This window comes from Sus scrofa, chromosome 3 (assembly GCF_054392235.1).
Source record: "Sus scrofa isolate SSC_HxYL_T2T_F1_AM1 chromosome 3, Sscrofa_HxYL_maternal_Yorkshire_Landrace_v2.0, whole genome shotgun sequence".
Lineage (NCBI taxonomy): Eukaryota > Metazoa > Chordata > Mammalia > Artiodactyla > Suidae > Sus > Sus scrofa.
Window position 1 is genome coordinate 113,231,506 of NC_139385.1, and position 19,494 is coordinate 113,250,999.

A 19,494-nucleotide genomic window follows, 5' to 3' on the forward strand; every position below is an offset into this window, starting at 1 on the left:
TTACCCCAGTTTTTCTGAGATTCTAATATGCCCTCCTCTTGTTGGCAGCAGCTGATACAGGATGGACATCTTCCCTACTCCCCTGTTTGCCAGCAAGAAAGGTGTCATATTCCCTCTAGTATGTTGAGGTGGCAACAGGATTAAAACCACTTTTAATAATTTTTGGATTTGATATTTTCTTATGTATTATTCTAATATCAGCTTTCCTAGGATATTTTATGATTTTATATGAGATATGATATGTAAAATATCAATCATGCTATTGATCAAGACAGACTTTGGAAAGAATAATTAGTTGTATGTATTTGTTCTTCTTGATAATAATTTATGTTTACAATTACATTGTGTCTCTCCATACAATCACAGTTTTCTCTTTATTAAAGTAAATGGTATTTAGGCAACACATATGTAAAAACTGACTCATTTTCAGAAAGGTTATTACTCTTTCCCTTTTAGGAAGTCCCCTCTGCCTTCAGTTAAATATGATAGGCGAAGACGCTTTAAGAAGAAATAATTATGGGACTCTTCTTATCTGCATAGTAGGATCAGTTTTGATACATAATGATGGGTCAGCAAGTGATCATATTGGAGCTGTTTCAAAGAAGCTAAGACAGAGTTTTCATCTGGATGCTAAAATATAAATTTATGTCATGTGGCTTGACATACATTCAAAGAGATAGTGGCTCAGCATTAACAAGCCCAACTAGTATCCATGAAGACATAGGTTTGATCCCTGGTCTCGCTCAGGGGTTCAACAGTCCAGCGTTTCCATGAGCTGTGGTGAAGTTCACAGATGTGGCTCGGATCTGGCATGGCTGTTTCTGTGGGATAGGCCGGCAGCTGCAGATCTGATTTGACCCCTAGCCTAGAAACTTCCATAAACCGTGGGAGCCGCCCTAGAAAGACAAATAAAAAATAAAAAATTTCTTATAGCAGAAGTGAATCTGACTAGAAACCATGAGGTTGCAGGTTCGATCCCTGGCCTCACTCAGTGGGTTATGGATCCGGCGTTGCCATGAGCTGTGGTGTAGGTCACAGACGAGGCTCAAATCTGATGTTGCTGTGGCTGTGGCACAGGCCAGCAGCTGTAGCTGTAACTCTTATCTCTTAGAGGCCTGGCCTGGGAACCTCCAATGTGCCGCAGGTGCAGCCCTAAAAAGCAAAAAAAAAAAAAAAAAAAACGAACAAACAAAAAAACCAATAGACAATTACAGATGAGTAGGAATTTTCGACATTACTAAGAGCTTCATAAAGAGACTTCAACCTGAGATGATTGCCTAGCAGTTACTGGAACAGTAGCTGAAAGGTCCTGAGGCAGAAACTTGTCGTAACTTTAGGGAATTTGAGAGAACAGAAGAGTGATACCGGTGTGAGGTGTGATGAGCAAATCTCCATGGGAACTTTGCTGTCCGGGCCTCTCTTTCTGGCATGTGTTCCCCCAGAGTACAAGGGTATTGAATAGCTGCTACAGTCGGGGCTCTGTCTTGTGGTTAGTCTGCCACAGCATCCCCACACCCCTGGGCTCAGTGATTGTTCAGTCTGCTAGGCAGGCATGTTCACATTTGCCAAAACACAAGGCAGATAATGCATAAAACTGTCCTCATGTAACTTTATTACAGATATAATTTTTCTATTTTATGACAAGTATATGTAAGGGCTGTTCATTAGGCCCTCTATCAAGGTGATGTGTGTGTATGTAGAAAATATATACTTTAATACTTTACTGAAAGCTATTTTATAATATTTAATGTATGATCTTATGTGAATGGGTATGCGGAACCCACTCTTGAAGAGCCTGCTTATCTCTAAGGGCCAAAATTTGATACCTAGTGCACAACAGCCACAAAGAATGCACATACTTCACACACAACTGAAGATTTTGTAGAAGTATTTCTCTCAACCTTTTTTAGTTGTGCCTCTGTTGCTAAATATTCAAATCTCATGGTCTCCTTTAATTAACATTCATAGCAATCATAAGCTAAAATCAAAACAGTTATAAAATGATTGTACTTTGAAATCTCTCTCCATTTCCCTACCTTGATTGAGAATTACTATTTTGGCTGAACCTCTTACTGAGCTTGTAATACTGTTATGTTGAGCTGTGATATTATTTGTGACTATTTTTCTTCTTAATGTTTTATATTTTTGCCTCTTCTTTTATCTCAGTGGTCTTGAGTGCTATACCTAGTTTATAAGATCAGATAATGATGATAATGAGATAGAGAAATGAAAGGTAAAGATAGTGAATATCCATTAAATTAGAATAGCAGGGGAAAAGGTGAATGTAGTACAGTCAATTTATGTCTGCTCTAACTAGTTTACACTTTAGCTGCAGTAGTATATTATTTGTTCATTGTTATATAACAAATGACCCCAAAATTTAGCAGCTTAAAGCAATAAACAGTTACTATCTCACATAAGTTCAGGAATCCAGGACAGCTTAGCTGGGTGGTTCTGGCTCAGGGTCTGTCATGGAGTTAGAGTCAGAGTGTCAGCTGTGTTTGCAGTCTTCTGAAGATCTGACTGGAGTTGAGGATTTCCTTGCAACAATTAGGCTGAGGCTTCAGTTCCTTGCCATGTAGCCTTCTGAGGGCTGCTCACAGCATGACTTCCTCCAAATCAGGTGATCAAGTAGAGAACACTTTATCTCAGAAGTTATGGCCATCACTCTGATGTGTTCATCTGGTCACATAGACCACCTTGGGGATATGGGGAAGGACCACACAAGTTTATGAACACCAGGAGGGGAGGACTCAATAGAGACCACTTTGTAGGCTGGCTTCCAAAAAAGTACTATGCCTGAATTGCTGTCATATACCTAAATCCTGGGTTAAGATTGTCTCCGTTTTATGCTGGGTCACAATGAGGTAGCAAGTTAGATCCTGGCTGTAACATGCACATAATTTTGCTAATCATCTTTTTTACTATGGAAAAGGCCTAGAAGTATTAGTTTAAGATTTAACAGCTTGTACTTTCTTGGGTATTTTCCAGCTAACAGATTCTTTGTTTAAATCTTTGGATTGTGAACAGCATATGATAAATGGTAAAATAAAATGTGTTTTTAAATTATTGTATCATTAAGAATATAGAAACAGATCACGGTTTTACTTTTTATCTTTTTTAGTTGGCCAAGTAAAATTTGATCCACCCTTAAGGAAGGAGACAGAACCACATCATGAACTTGTAAGTAGTGTAGTCTTGGAATCTTAACACTGAAAATAAGTGTTTTAATTAGTTTTTGTATTATGTTGGTACTGACTACAAAAGCTAGTTATTCATATTTTCAAAGCATTTATACAAATAAAAAGGTAAGTATTCATAAAATTCAGAATAAATAAATCTGTGTTGCTGAGATTGAATATTTTCAAAATTATTTTCAGAGACTCTTACTAGTTTTTCTACTCTCTGATTAAATGTTTTTAATGCTAGCTCTTTTTTTCCCCCCATTTTTTTGCTTTGCAGTTTTTGAGGGACTTTATGCATATCTGTTTATTAGGATAAATGCCATAGTTTTAAACTAGAATGTTGGACCAGTAATAGCACCTCTTCTCATTAAGAGAAGAGGGCAAATTTCTAAATTTCTGGGCAGCTTTTTAAGAATATAAGCCTTTTCTAAACATTAGGGGGGAGTCCAATCTATTTGGAATACTGAAACTCAGGAGAGACTAGGTGTACATAGTAGATCAAGTTTATTATCATTTATTTAAATATTACTAGAAAATTCTTTTCATGATTCTTTTTTGTTAATGTTTAGATATTCCTTTCCAGATATATGATAAAATATTACATTCAGTCTCAGAAGCAAAATGATATGTAAACATTTGAGATGGTAATATTCTATGGAAGAATAAAAAATGATACTTAAACAAAATTAGTCCTAATGAAATTATTTAACCAGCACTCCAAATTATATGTTCCTTTTTTTTCCCTTTTCTACTTAATAATTAAAAAAAGCAATTGGTAATGAGTGCTCAGGATTGAAGTGGGAACTTTCTTCTTAAATTCAATGCTTATTTTAACCCACTCAACTAAAAGCATACAAAGGGAGTCTAGCTTTAAACCTAAGGAGCTGCTCTAATTCAGTATATCAGCATAGAGGAAAAGAAGGTTAAAGAAAAATTCTTAAAATGATCATGTTACAGTACTTAAGCCTGACCTTTATATAGAGGATGGAGAAGGTTTAGAAGAAAAAGTAATCATGGTATTTATAAATGCCAGTTGTTATTTTCTGCTTCTCTTTTTAAGTTAGCATTGCATGTGTTAAAATTCTATACTAATTTAGTAACTACGTTATAGAGCAGAGTTGTTGCACTGTTGCATTTTTAAAAGCTCCTTAATCTGATTTGCATTTGCCTTATACTAAAATTATGTTAGCAGGGCTTACTTCATTTGTGAAAGTTTCCCTTTGTGAATTTGTGGCTTTTAGTCTAAGTGTAAATAACTTGGGTTTCTTGGTCTCTGCTAAACAGCCCGACAGTGATGATTTTTTGGACAGTTCAGAAGAAATATACTACACTGCAAGATCTAATCTGGTATTTCTCATCTTCTGATATTCTTTGTCAGCATTGTTTTAGTCTTAATTGTTTTTAGGTTTTTTTAAATCAAACATATTGCCCAGTTTTAATGAACCAGTTGAAGTATTGTTTTACAAGTTCCTGCCACTTAGCAAGCTACCGTATATTAAGGATTATAGCTGTTTTTTTTCTACAAGTTAAATAAACATATTTACTCAAATACACTATAATGTTGCAATAAGAAATTAAAATGTTTTTTCTTTTATTGTAAAAACATTTTATTTTCTCACTCAAATACAGGGTTTTTTTTTTTTTAGAAATTACATTTTCAGGAGTTCCCTTTGTGGCGCAGTGATTAACGAATCCAACTAGGAACCATGAGGTTGTGGGTTTGATCCCTGGCCTTGCTCAGTGGGTTAAGGATCTGGCGTTGCCATGAGCTGTAGTGTAGGTCGCAGACGTGGCTTGGATCCCATGTTGCTGTGGCTATGGCATAGGCCAGTGGCTACAGCTCCGATTTGACCTGGGAGTGACCCTAGAAAAGGCAAAAAAAAAAAAGAAATTACATTTTCATACAAAAGTGTTTAGTTTGAATAATGTGACTTATTTTAGTGAATTGGAAACCATCTATATATGTACATATCCATATATTACATACATAATATATATATAACTTTAAAAATAATTTACCCCTAATTAATAGTGAAGTCATCTGGAATCTAATATATGGCACAAATGAACCTTTCTACAGAACAGAAGCTCATGGACTTGGAGAACAGACTTGTGGTTGCTGAGGGGAAGGGAGTAGATGGACTAGGAGTTTGGGGTTAATACGTGCAAACTATTGCATTTGGAGTGGATAAGCAATGAAATCCTGCTGCATAGCACAGGGAACTATATCTAGTCACTTGTGATAGAACATGATGGAGGATAATGTGAGAAAAAGAATATATATATATATATATACACACATGTATACAGATATATATGATTGGGTCACTTTGCTCTACAGCAGAAATTGACAGAACATTGTAAATCAATCATAATGGAAAAAATTAAAATCTTTTTAAAAAAGTGAAGTCAGGAGGAGTTCCCATCGTGGCGCAGTGGTTAACGAATCCGACTAGGAACCATGAGGTTGCGGGTTCGGTCCCTGCCCTTGCTTAGTGGGTTAACGATCCGGTGTTGTCGTGAGCTGTGGTGTAGGTCGCAGACGCGGCTCGGATCCAGCGTTGCTGTGGCTCTGGCGTAGGCCGGTGGCTGTAGCTCGATTAGACCCCTAGCCTGGGAACCTCCATATGCCGCAGGAGCGGCCCAAGAAATAGCAAAAAGACAAAAAGACGAAAAAAAAAAAAAAAAGAGAGAGAGACAAAAAACAAAACAAAATGAAAAAATGAAGTCAGTCTCAGATGAAATTTTAACTTGTAGCATTATATAATATCCAGTTTTCTCAGGCCAAAATTTGGGTTATGAAGATTCCCTGAAGTTACAAATATTAAGGCTGTCTTACCATTAGATAAGAAAAGATGGGAAATTAACCCTAGTAAATATTAAATCGTACTTTTTTTTTTTTTCGTCTTTCTGCTATTTCTTGGGCCGCTCCTGCGGCATATGGAGGTTCCCAGGCTAGGGGTCAAATCAGAGCCGTAGCCACCGGCCTACGCCAGAGCCACAGCAACACGGGATCCGAGCCGCATCTGCGACCTACACCACAGCTCACGGCAACACCGGATCGTTAACCCACTAAGCAAGGGCAGGGACCGAACCCACAACCTCATGGTTCCTAGTCGGATTCGTTAACCACTACGCCACGACGGGAACTCATAAATAGTACTCTTAATAGTTGCTATTGAATAGTTTTTTTCCTACTTCCATAGCTGATCAGAGCCGTAGGTGCCTCCATATTTACTTTTAGATTCCACTTTTCTGCCCTTTCTTTCCTTACTCTCCGCCTTAATAACATACCGCTTTCAAATCTGATTAGTTTAAATGATTCTTTATATAAATTCCTAAGTCTGTGCCCAATAACATTTGTAAAACATAAAAGAGATTTTAGACACAATTTCTCTTTTAGGAAAGTTGCAGTCTTGATGCAGAAAATACTTGTATGTGTAAACCCATAGCCATACAACAAAATACACTGTGCATTGCCAAAATTTTTTTTGGGTGGTGACTGTTGATAAGGAGAGGCTAACATATAATCGGTAAAAGGAAATCAAAGAAAGAGAAAAGCTTTTGGTTAATGTGGTTCATCTGGCTTCTGGGAGGGACTAAAAGACCGGTTTCATTGTTGTGTAGGAACCATTATAGATCCTTCACAAAGAGAATGGACTGGTGGCTCCTAGGTTTCATGGGAATTAATATGGGGACAGTCATTGGTACAATTTTGAGAGATGGCATATAAAGAGTTGAAATTATCAAAAGAGACAGTTAGTGAAATCTGTTGTAGAAGTAAAAGAACACAGAATCAAAAGTTTAAATTGACTGTGTTATTAATATTTTCCAGGTGGTAAAAAAAATACACAACAAAACCATAAATATACTACTTTAAAGTTATAAGTATTCTTCTCTCTACCCTGTAACTAGTCTAGTAACTTGAGCGTGTTGTGATGGCTCTGTCCACTAGAACTAACTCCACAATAATCCCCTAGAACTACTCCTTAAATAATCAGGAGTTTCTTATGATAGAGGGAGCAGCTAACAGGGGAGTCTTATGACAGAGGAGAATTTTAGGGACAGTAACCGTGGATAGTTCTGGCAGAAGAGGGATGAATGAAATGTGTCAGATCCTACCATTTATAAAATCAACCTTAAAAAGCCCACTTTTAATGATAATAAAAGCTAACATTTATCTAGAATTTTTTATAAACCAGGCATTGTTCTAAACACTTTAAATATATTAATTTATAATCCTTGTTTTACAAATAAGGGGATTTGAGGTGCAAAGAAGCTGAAATTGACTTTAACCATCCAACTCAACACAGTGGGGCTGGAATTTGACCTAAGCACCCTGGCTTGAGAATCCAAACCTAAACCACTATTGCCTCTACCTAACGTTGTCAGTATTTTTTTTCCCTCACTAATACTGGTCTTTTGTTCATGCTTTCTCTCTTTTTAAGCAACATACATGTTCTGTAGTTCTTTTGTATTGTGGTAATGTATGCATAACATAAAATTTACCATTGTAGCCATTTTTAAGTGTACAGTCCAGTGGCATTAAGTATATTCATATTGTTGTACAACTGTCACCACTGTCAATCTCCAGAACGTTTTCATCTCCCCGTGCTGCAACTCTTTACCCATTAAACAATAATTCTCATTACCCCTTCCTCAGCCCCGAGCAGTCGCCATTCTGTTTTCTTTCTCTCTGAATTTTTCTGTACTCTCAGAACCTCAAGTAAGTGAAATCGTATGTTATTTATCCTTCTGTGACAAATAATGTTAAGTGAAGTGACTGGCTCACTTCACTTCTGTAATGTCCTAACATCAAGATTCATCCATGGTGTAGCCTTTGTCAGAATTCTTAAGTCTGAATAATATTTCATTGTGTATATGATCACATTTTGTTTATTCATTCATACATTAGTGGACACTGGTGTTGCTTCTGCCTTTCGGCCATTGTGAATCATACTGCTGTGAACATGGATGTACAAATATCTGTCAAGTTTCTGCTTTTAGTTCCTTTGTATAACCAGAAGGGGAATTACTAGATCATATGATAATTCTATGTTTGCTTTTGGGAGGAATTGCCATACTGTTTTCCATAGCAGCTGCGTCATTTTACAATTCCCATCAACATGCACAAAAGTTCCAGTTTCTCCACATCCTCTTCAGCACTTATTTTCTGGAGAGGAGGTGTTATTGAAGTATAGTTCATTTATAATATTCCACTAGTCTTAGGTATATAACATAGTGATTTAGAGCTTTTGATGAAGATCACATTGCACTGTAGGTTATTATAAGATATTGGGTACAATTCCCTGTGTCATACAGGAAATCCTTTTTGCTTATCTATTTTATATATAGTAGTTTATATCTGTTAATCCCATACTCCTAATAACCGTCCCCCCTTTTGGTAATCCTAAATTTGTTTTCTGTCTTTGTGTCTGTTTCTGTTATTCGTTGGTATTATTTTTTAGATTCCACATGTAAGTGATGGCATATAGTGTTTGGCTTATTTCACTAAGAGTAATATTCTCTGGGCCCATTCAAGTTGCTGAAAACGGCAATATTTCATTCTTTTTATGGCTGAATAGCATTCCATTGTATGTAAACATCTTAATCCAATTGTCTGTTGATGGGCGCTTGGGTTGTTTCCATGTCTTGGCTGCTGTGAATATTGGGGTACATGTGTTTTTTCGAATTAGTGTTTTTGTTTTTTTGGTGTGAAGTGTCCATAGTTATTTCAGTCTCCTTCCTTCATAGTCTTAAAACCTTAGCACTGTGAACAGATACTTAGCACTCTTAACAAATACTTATTCAGGCCACTAGAAACCTGATGGACCCAAAATGTCTGTTATCTTAGTAGACAATTGGCACCAAAACAGCCCTAAATCTTTTGGGACCCAAAAGAAAGTAAGGGGTAATTACTCCCTTAATGACCTTGCTGTCTAAAAGTTGCATGTCATGAATGATTTCTAGTGCTAAGTGAATTCATCTTACAATTTCATAGATGAATTTAGAATATTACACCTTGATTTTCATTAATACAATTAATTTTTTTTTATAATTTTTTTTTATTTTCCCACTGTACAGCAAGGGGGTCAGGTTATCCTTACATGTATACATTACAGTTACATTTTTCCCCCCACCCTTTCTTCTGTTGCAACATGAGTACCTAGACAAAGTTCTCAATGCAATTAATTTTTTAATCAAGCGGTCATAATAATGAAACCAGAAGAACAAAGCATGATTTTTAGCACTGTTAGTGAATAAAAAAGGTCTTTAAATTTTGAAACATCCCTGAGTTTAAAAGAAAAAAAAAGGAAAACCTCAGTATAATTTGATAATTAAATAGTAAGAGTTTACCCATAACCATAAAAAGGGGTATATCCCATCTACAAGATGCTATCTTTATAAAAGATTGTCTTATGCATCTGCTCAGCTGATGTTAGTTTTTTCTAATTTGCCTAGTTTCACTAGACATTTTGGCCCATATACCAGTGAAAAATGTATTGAAAGGTAACTACAGTTCATCTTTGAACAACAAGGGGTCAGGGGTACCAGCAGTCAAAAATCTGAGTGTAATTCTATAGCCTGCCCCCCTGTGATCCCTCATCTTCAGATCCAACCAACAGCAGATCATGTGGTTTGTATTATGTATTTATTGAAAAAAAATCCTCATGTAAGTGGACCCATACAGATTAAACCCATATTGTTCAAGGGTTAACTGTATATGTAAAACACTTTGTTAAACTGCTATGGAGGAATATAAGTAGTAACATAATCAGTGCTCTGAAGAAACTTACAGTATACTTGAAAAGGTAAGAATATAATATTTGGATTATAATTAAAAACATGTCCAAAAGATAATATGCAATTTATCATTATCAGTAAACATAAGTGCTTTAAGATTGCCCCTGAGTTAGGTCAAAATTGAATAAAGTTATGAAGTTTATTCTGGAAAAGAAACTGATCAGCTTTGTTCCATTTTATTTTATTTTTTGTTGTTGTTGTTGTTGTTGTTGTTGTTTTTGTTGCTATTTCTTGGGCCGCTCCCGCGGCATATGGAGGTTCCCAGGCTAGGGGTCGATTCGGAGCTGTAGCCACCCGGCCTACGCCAGAGCCACAGCAACGCGGGATCCAAGCCGCGTCTGCAACCTACACCACAGCTCACGGCAACGTGGGATCGTTAACCCACTGAGCAAGGGCAGGGACCGAACCTGCAACCTCATGGTTCCTAGTCGGATTCGTTAACCACTGCGCCACGACGGGAACTCCAGCTTTGTTCATTTTAAATCTTTTAAACTGTTACTGGAAATTTTATGTTGTGTGGTCACTTTTCTTACCTATTATATATGAAGACAGTTTCTAAGGAGAACACATTTCATAATTGCACAGTAATAGGACATTTTCTAGAATAACAAACCTAACCTGATGGTACTCATTTCCATCCTTGCTGTACAAAGTCATGTTTATTCAGTTTGAGTCCCCTTAAGTCTTCTGCTTTTCTTAGTCAGAATACTGCCTGGTTAAATAGTGTTCTTACCCCACTTGATTTACTTATTAAGAAATAAAACAATCATTTTTGAGGCGTTCCTGTTGTGGTGAACAGGTTATGAACCTGACTAGTTACCATGAGAATGCAGGTTCGATTCCTGGCCTCGCTCAGTTGGTTAATGATCTGGTGTTGCCACGAGCTGTGGTGTAGGTCACAGATGTAACTCAGATCCCAGGTTGTTATTGCTGTGGCTGTGCATAGGCCGACAGCTGCAGCTCTGATTCAGCCCCTAGCCTGGGAACTTCCATATGCCACAGGTATCTATGATTCAGTTCTTTTTACTTCTGTAAATTATCTGCCACATTAAAAGGTATCTCCTGACACCTTACTTATACCATATTTTCTCATTTTTTGATGAGGTAAAAATTCTGCGATTTTCAGAGTTCCCTTGTGGTACAAGTTAGTTAAGGATCCAGTGTTGACACTGCTGTGACTCGGCTCACTTCTATGGCATGGGTTCAGTTCCTGGCCCAGGAACTTATGCATGCCGAAGGTGCAGCCAAAAAAAAAAAAAAAAAATTCCGCTACTCTTTTTTTCTTAGTTGAAATATATTGCTAAAGAATTTGTGTGTGTGTTTCTGAAGCCAGCTGTAGCAATTCTTTTGACTTCCTGCTGTTCTTTTATCAGGTATAGATTTTGCAGTCTCCAAAAGGGTTTTAAAAAGCAGTAATAAAATGTTCTTGGTCATATATTTTATTTTTCCAGGATGTGTCCGTATCACATCCACTGTTGGCTTTCTGTTCTTGCTGGCACCATGTTTTCTTAGATGCTCTATCCTAGATTTAGAAGTACTCCCTCTTTCATTAAAACAAACCGCTCAAGTTAAGGCTTTCTGACCCCAAAAGGAATTTTAATTGGGCTTAGGGTGACGATCTTAAATTTCTTACTGAGTGTTCAGTTTGAATTCATACTAGGCCATTGCATGTTTTCAGTGTTGTTGCTTAAGTCAAATACTGTGTATTGTCCTTCATTAATAAGCTAATGCCTGGTTTATACTGCTAATTTTTTATGTCTATCCTGGCTTGTTCACATGTATTCTTACTTAGCTAATAAAGAATAGCTAAGTTTTACCATCATTTTATAGGGTTATTTTGAGTGATTTTCCAAGTATAATTTTGATAGCATTTTTCTATTACAGAATAGTTTCCAAGTCCTTTTGGAAGGCATTTTAGATCACTCTTTCTTAGATTGCCCTAAAGATACATGAATGACTACTGACTTTGCCCAGGTTTCACTTTTCTTCTTTTTTATTTCTTCTCATTTTTCTTATGTGATTTGCTCTCTGAATTCCTGCCATATAATAAGTTCTTGGTTAAAAAAAATAGTTGAATTAAATAAGATTAACTACTTATTTAGAAGGATTTAGTGTAATCCTTTTACTCGATGACATGCCTAGCATATTGGTTTTTTTTTTTTTCCTATGAATGCTAAAACATAACTTGATTAATGGAGAAGGAATTAATAAAGAATGAGACCCTTTCAGTTTTAGCTTTCCTGGTAGGGCTTAACACATGGCACATTTAATCATCAGCCTTGGATCTGTCGACAGCTTCTTCCCAGCCTTAATGTTGTTCTGTATTCAGACATATGCTTGATTTTCTATTAAAATATTACATTAGTTATTTTAGATTTTTCTCTTACCTTTCTAAATACACTACTGATCTCAGTTGATTTTTTTTTAATTATTATCATCAGTCTGGTAATTGTCATGTATCAGATGAGCTAGCTATTCTTAGGACACATCTGTATTTATGTAACTGAAACTGTGACCACTCTGCACAAATATATGCTTTTGAAAGCAGTCATTTGATTAAAGGCTTAAGAGATTATACTAACTAAGAGGTTGCTGGTCTGGTAGGAGGGCCCAGTTATGTGTAGCTGAAGAAAATAAACTTGAATTCAGAAGGATATTCATTGAGATTAGTTCTTCTCTTTACTAAATACCAAAGCTTAAAGGTTCCTGTATAAAGTCATGACCACATAAATAGTGCAGCATAATAATTGTGTGACAATCTTACGATAATAGCGATTTCATCCTATTAAGATATATCATTATAAATTAAAGAGAATAGGTATCCTTTTTCATTAGAATTTTATGTGATATCAGTCTGAGAGTTCACTAATCTTTTTTGTTTGTGATGTATTATCTTTTCTATCAATAATAAGAGTAATTATTATTATTATGCATGGAAGAACCCTATTACTGAAGAAGACAAAATTTGAGCCTTGTCTAAATCAGACTTTTTTGTCAGATTTTTTTTTTTTTTTGACAGGTCTTGGAGTATTTAAATGTTAAAGTGCTCTTCATTTAAATAAGATATATTGTTTAGAAGTCTCATATTCCTGGGCCTAAGTTTTTTGTGATCTAGACTTAACTGTGTGTCTTAACAAGGCTGAAGTTATCTATTTATAGGAAAATAAACAAATGGCATTTGAACAAGCATTTATTTAGGGCTTAATTAGTGTCTGCCAGGTACATGCTAGACCCCAGGCTGTAGTGAAAAAAGATGGATTTAACAATTCTCCTTTGTTTGAGAAGCTCATGGCCTGGCTACTATTTTTATAGACTTGTAAATAATTAAAAAGCAGTGTAAATGCTGGAGGAGAACTATGTGTTAAATGCTGTGGAGTCATGGAGAAGGTTGCACCTATCTTCCTGGACAGTCTTGGGAGGCTGCTCCAAAGGGATAACTTTTATATTAAGTCTTGTGCATCAGACAGACCTTAGAAAGCACTTAAACTATACCATATTCTAATGAAAATAAAATTCATTTAAAGTGTTAAATATTCCCCCTTTATTGCTAAAACAGTGCTTGAAATACGGTGATTTTCCATGGTTGTTGGAAAGCTTTTTTTTCCCCTCAAGAAGGCATTTGAGTCAAGCATATATAGTGTTAGTTCCTTAAAATTTCATTCCTTAACCTGTAACCTGCAACATTCAGTGGAAATGTTTAAATAGTTGAAGAACTGCCTTAAAAATATTCATGTGAAGTTTTTGCTATTTAACTCTTTAAAACATTACTCCAGGTCCTTAAATGCTGTTTACAGTCCTTTGCAAGTTCACATGTATAATTTACTTTAAAAGAGCAGTCTATGTTTTTATCTTTAAAAAATTATTACCTGCATGAAGCAGTAGTAGAAATGTGTGCATGTGTGTATATACTTAAAAATTGCAGATTTTATATAGAGAGACAAACTTAAGATTTTTGTTGCTTGTTCTCTTCTTTTTGTTGCTTCATTATAGCTTGAGAATACCTTATTTGAGCTTTTTCTCTTTCTAAAAACTGAAGAGGAGGAGAACTATGTGTTAAATGCTGTGGAGTCATGGAGAAATAGCCATAAATTAAACTTGCTTATGTTGTTCAAACAAGTTTCTAGAACAATATTGGACCTAAATAATAATATATAAAAATTAGGACTACAAACTTCTGAAATCTTTTATTGTTGGAAGTCCTACTATGCCTTCTTTTTAAGAACATATAGCAATACAGATTTATTTTTAAGTCTGGGGTTTCTCTTTTAAAAACAATAAAACAGTATATATTAATGTATCATGATTTGTGATATAGTACTATTTTACTAATTATTTTACTTTGTACTGTTAGGATCTACAACTAGACTATGGACAAGGACACCAAAGTAGTTACTTTCTAGGTGCAAACAAGTAAGTAGAATTCTTTTAAAATTAAATTTAAATTTGAGAATAATTAAATTGCCATAAAATATATATTATAGCTTAAATATTTATGGTAGTAAATTGTATTAGTCTGGCAGATACATTTTATAATATGTTTTAACTTTTTTAATTATGACTTTGCTAGTAATCTGGCGAGTAATTGTCATAATGGAGACAATCACATTACATTTTTTGTATCAAGCTACTTTTCAACCTTACTTGTTAAAGAAAACTAGGTACATTCCAACTGAAGATGAATATGTTTTGGCAGTTTATTACTTCTATTTGCAAAATTGATCTGTTTATTCCTTAATAACTTGCTTGCTTTGGTGCAGCTCCCAAATGTGCTGGTTTCTAAAAACAGCTGGAAATATTCACCCAGATTGTCTTAACTTTTTAGCTGTTAATAGTCTTTATAAAAGTAGATAATAATTAAAATGTGTCCGAAGTTTTTAGTTATCATTTATTTTATGCAAGAAATGAATCCAACGGTTATCCAAGGTCTACTCTACACCAGGCAGAGTCTAGATAGTGAGAAAGTACCACATGTCTAGGTAGCACAGTAGTGAAAAGGCAGCTTTCAAGGTGTAACAGTTAAAGTTGTTCATAGGCCTAAGTCAATAAGATATGGAGATGGGACTCTGCTTTTTACCATAGAAGCTCATTTCCTGAGTTCATGGTTAACTTACCATTATAAAAGCTAATTTATAAGGAAATACTTAAATTGCCAAAATCTCCCAGCTATGTAGGTATTATTTCAATAATCAGAACTACTTAAAATTTCAAAATGTAGTTTCAGTGACACTGGAGGATTAAGGCATATATATATACCCATATTTTAAGTTAAGCAGTTGAGAAATGATGACTAAAAGACAAGCTCACATTTAGAGATAAAATTGCAAAATCATGTCTTTCTCCCTTATTGTAACTAAATGTTTAAATTTAAATACTCTTTTCTTGACCTAGAAAAGGCTTTGCATGACAGACTAGAATAATGCGTTAGTTTTGATTTAGCTGAACTTAAGTTAAATACTATGATTTTTTTATTTCGTTTTGTTTTTAACCTTATGTTTCCTAAAATGGAAAATAGGTCCAAAATTGCCCTGATTGGAAAATGAAGTTTTATCTAAAGAGTAATTATTGGCTGTTTATAGCTTATCCCAAGTTATCAATGGACAACAAAGGAAAGTTTGTCTCAAAATAGGTTAGCAGTAAAAAATTTTGAAATGTTTTTTATGTTATTTTGTCTAAATTTGAAGTCACTAGTTTTAAGGATCTTATTAGCAAATTTTGATGTATTTTATGAAACTGAATAATTTGGGAAAATATTTTATTTTTCCTTTTTTTATTTTAAATATATTTTTTATTATGAACTTGTAAAAGTACCCCCAAAAATGGCCCATCACTAAATGCTTTTCCAGATTCCTTAGTTCCCATTGTCTGATTTTTGATTATTAGATGTTTTCATAATATATAGTTACTTTGGCTAGGTAAAATGTTAATAATTTGCCCAACCTTCATTTTTTGATTAATTGGATCCCTGCTTAAGGAACTGTATTCTATATAACGAATCACTGGCAAGGTAGGTTGGCCAAAAGTTTGACCTCTGGCTGTGTTTCGTGTACAGGTATATACATACATGTGACATGAGCATGGATGTAGCACTCTTATTGTGCCGATCTGTCTGCTTTATTCTTGTGACTAGGCAGTGTTTTAAAACTCACAGGATTTCCTGCTTTCTCCATAGGTGATCAGGCAGACAGATTTCCATTTATGGGTTTCCACCTATTCGAGACCATGCAGGAACTATCTACAATAGTTTTTTTTTTTTTTTTTTTAAATAGAATGCCTATGTATTTTGACTTACTGGCCTGTTTTCTTTTCTTTTGAATTCTGTAATTATCGAGGTCAGCTTTCCTATTTAAAACCAGCAAAGTATTATTTTTAAAACACAACTCTCAATTATTTCTGATTTTGTTTTTAATGTAAAGCAAAAGTTCTGAAAATAAATTCTCTTCGAAAGACTTAAATAATAGTGAGAAGAAATTCCTGACATAATTAAATATAGTAGTAGCAAATGCCAGATCCAGAGTCAGGACTTCTTATAAACTATGTAACTTTGAGAAAGTCACCTCAATTTTCTCTAGTAAATGAGGATTATAATAGTACCTCTCTTAGAGGATACTAAGGGTGAAATGAAGTAATCATTGTAAAGCATTTAGCACATTTAGAGTTTAGTAAATATGTGTTGATTGTCCTTGTTTGTAGTATTTACTCAGTAAACAATTGATGGTAAGAGAAAAGTGAATATGAGGAATAAAATTGCTTTTTCGTTTTGAAGAAACAGGGAGATTTTTTGGTTTGTTTTCACATATAATCAGGGCAGTACTTACAGATTGTTTTGAGCCAGTAAGGCAGTTTTGAAAGATTCTAGTAACTAGCAGCTAACTCAAATATGCTAAATATTTTGGTAGCTATTTTTGATATTTCTCCCTATGAATTTCTTCATCAGTTTAATCTGTGTTTGTGTATTATTCCATTTTTAACCTTTTTGTCCAAATTTTAGATTGATTTAGTAATTCAGTATGTGAGGGCATCTTTTTTGTTTTGTTTTATTCATTACTTGCTCAAAATTCCGTATAGAAGGAATCCAAGTAGACTAATTGATAATGACATTATTTATTATATAGCATCCAGTCTTGGTGATTACATCAGTATCATTTTTCTCCAGTGCTCTCAAGATACAATATTTAGTACTAAATGAACTTTTCAGGAGTTCCCGTCATGGCTCAGCGGAAACGAATCTGACTAGTATCCATGAGGACTTGAATTTGATCCCTGGCCTTGCTCAGTGGATTAAGGATCTAGCGTTGCCGTGAGCTGTGGTGTAGGTGGTCACAGACATTGCTCAGATCTGGTGTTGCTGTGGCTGTGGCGTAGGCCAGCGGCTGCAGCTCCAATTTGACCCCTAGCCTGGGAACCTCCATATGCCACAGGTGTGGCCCTAAGGGGACTAAATAAATAAATAAAAATGGACTTTTCAGCAAATTTAGCCATATTTTATTTTCTCTTTTATAACGCTGAAAACCAAATCATATTTTCTCCTTTTCATAAAGACTTCATGAGTTCTATAACTTTAGTAACAAAATATCTTAACAGAAAGTAGGAAATTTACAAATAAATGAATGGAAAATATATATGGGTCCCTAGCCAATAGGGGAGCTGCTTTTTCATGTTCTCTTATTCTTATAGAACCTATACTCCAAGTTTTAAAAAGTAGAATGCCATATAACTCCAATTACATACAGTTAACTGAAAATAAACTACATTTTAAATTTTCCTCTTAATTATTTTCAAATGCTAATATTCTCTACTAGAAAAAGAGATGGACTTTTTCACATCTTCTGAGATGGTGTGAAAGCCAGCTGTATAGTTCAGAGATACAGTTATGTTTAATTTGGAAAAATAGTTTAAAGCAGTGCTTCTGAATTTTTTTTTTTTAGGGCCGCACCTGCGGCATATGGAGGTTCCCTGGCTAGGGGTCAAATTGGAACTACAGTTGCCAGCCTATACCACAGCCATGGCAATGCAGGATCCAAGCTATGTCTGTGACCCACACCACAGCTCACAGCAATGCCAGATCCTTAACCCACTGAGCAAGGCCAGGGATCAAACCCACATCCTCATGAATACTGGTCAGATTCGTTTCCGCTGTGCCACAATGGGAACTCCTGAAATTTTTAATCTCAGGATCCCTTTACAGTCTTAAAAATGATGGAGGGCACCAATGAGCTTTTATTATATGGGTTATAAATATCAATATTTATAGTACTAGAAATTTAAAAATACTTGTTTCAAACAGTAATGCATTCATCACGTTATAAAGTCTTATGTGTATATTAAAAAATTCCTCATTGTTAAGGATTAAATCAAATACCACCTCTTTTTGTTTATTTGTTTCATGTTTTTTAAATTCATTTTATTTGAATGCCACCTCTTAATGGTCCCCTCTTTGTAACACCATTTGGTTCCTCTCATGAGACTTAGAACTTTGAAGCGCCCCTGTATGTGTCAGTGTAATACAACGAACTTTCTGTTGAGGCTCACAAATAACGTTTTTTATGAAGAACAGCTATTTTTTCTGAAACAAAATAATATTAATAAAAAGTGGTTTTTGTTTTTTTTTTAATCTCCTTTATGTCTGGCTTAATAGAAGAGACCAGGATTCACATGTCTGTTAACTACTCTCTTATGATATCATATATCTCATAATCTCCAAAAACCTCCGGAGTTTCATTCTCAATGAAAGAGTGAATAAGAGTAAAAAAGTACTTTAGTATTATGAAAATAGTTTTGAACTTACCGACCCCATAAAGGTGCCTAAAAGACCTCCAGGATCCCCAGTCTACACTTTGAGAATTGCTAGTTTAAAGAAATGTTGCTTAAGAGTTCCGTCTGTGGCACAGCAGGTTAAAGATCTGGCATTATCTCTGAGTGGTGCAGATTTGATCCCCGGCCCAGTGCAGAGGGCTAAGGATCCAGTGTTGCTGCAGCTGTGGCTGTAGGTCGTAGCTGTGACTCAGATTCAGTCCCTGGCCCCGAACTTCCATATGCTATGAGTGTGGACAAAAAAGGGGAAAAAAAAAAAAAAGGAAAAGAAAAGTTGCTTAGCTGATAATAACAAAGAGAACAGTAAGTTCTTACTGTGTTCCGAATTACTATTCAAAGCATTTTACCTATATTAATTCACTGTATCTTCAGATAAACACTTTGACCTAGGTGCTGTTGTAATTCCCATTTACGGATATGGAAACTGAAGCTTAGGAAAATCAAAGTAACTTATAAGAAGCCACATAACTTAGAGTGTCAGAGGCTGTCTTTGCTTCTAACCTGTCATCATTATGCTATACTGCCTCTAGACAGAAGTCCTGCCTTCCTAGAGCTAGCCCTTGAGGAGCTTTGTGAATAGGTAATATATTGGACTGAAATACCTGACTTTTTATCTGCAAAATAAGGTTTGCAGTTAGTTTATGGTGTTCTTATGTCATTTACCACTCCAGATTTAAAACCTTGTCATTTTTTA

At 35.2% G+C, this 19,494-nt stretch overlaps 1 protein-coding gene across 13 annotated transcripts in view; it reads left to right on the forward strand.

The window, feature by feature from the left end:
- The window catches only part of MAP4K3 (mitogen-activated protein kinase kinase kinase kinase 3), a 197,662-nt gene that overhangs the window by 136,716 nt on the left and 41,452 nt on the right, over positions 1-19,494 (forward strand). For 7 of the 13 annotated variants that reach the window (XR_014842159.1, XR_014842158.1, XR_014842154.1 and 4 more), the window contains 3 exons: positions 3,125-3,183; positions 4,470-4,532; positions 14,341-14,399. Coding sequence is in view for 6 of the 13 variants with exons in the window: in XM_021088336.2 (XP_020943995.1) it covers positions 3,125-3,183; positions 4,470-4,532; positions 14,341-14,399 (181 nt within the window). In the remaining 7 variants the exon portion in view is untranslated. The remainder of the gene's footprint in view (positions 1-3,124; positions 3,184-4,469; positions 4,533-14,340; positions 14,400-19,494) is intronic. The other 6 variants (XR_014842160.1, XR_014842155.1, XR_014842157.1 and 3 more) reach the window with 1 other exon arrangement.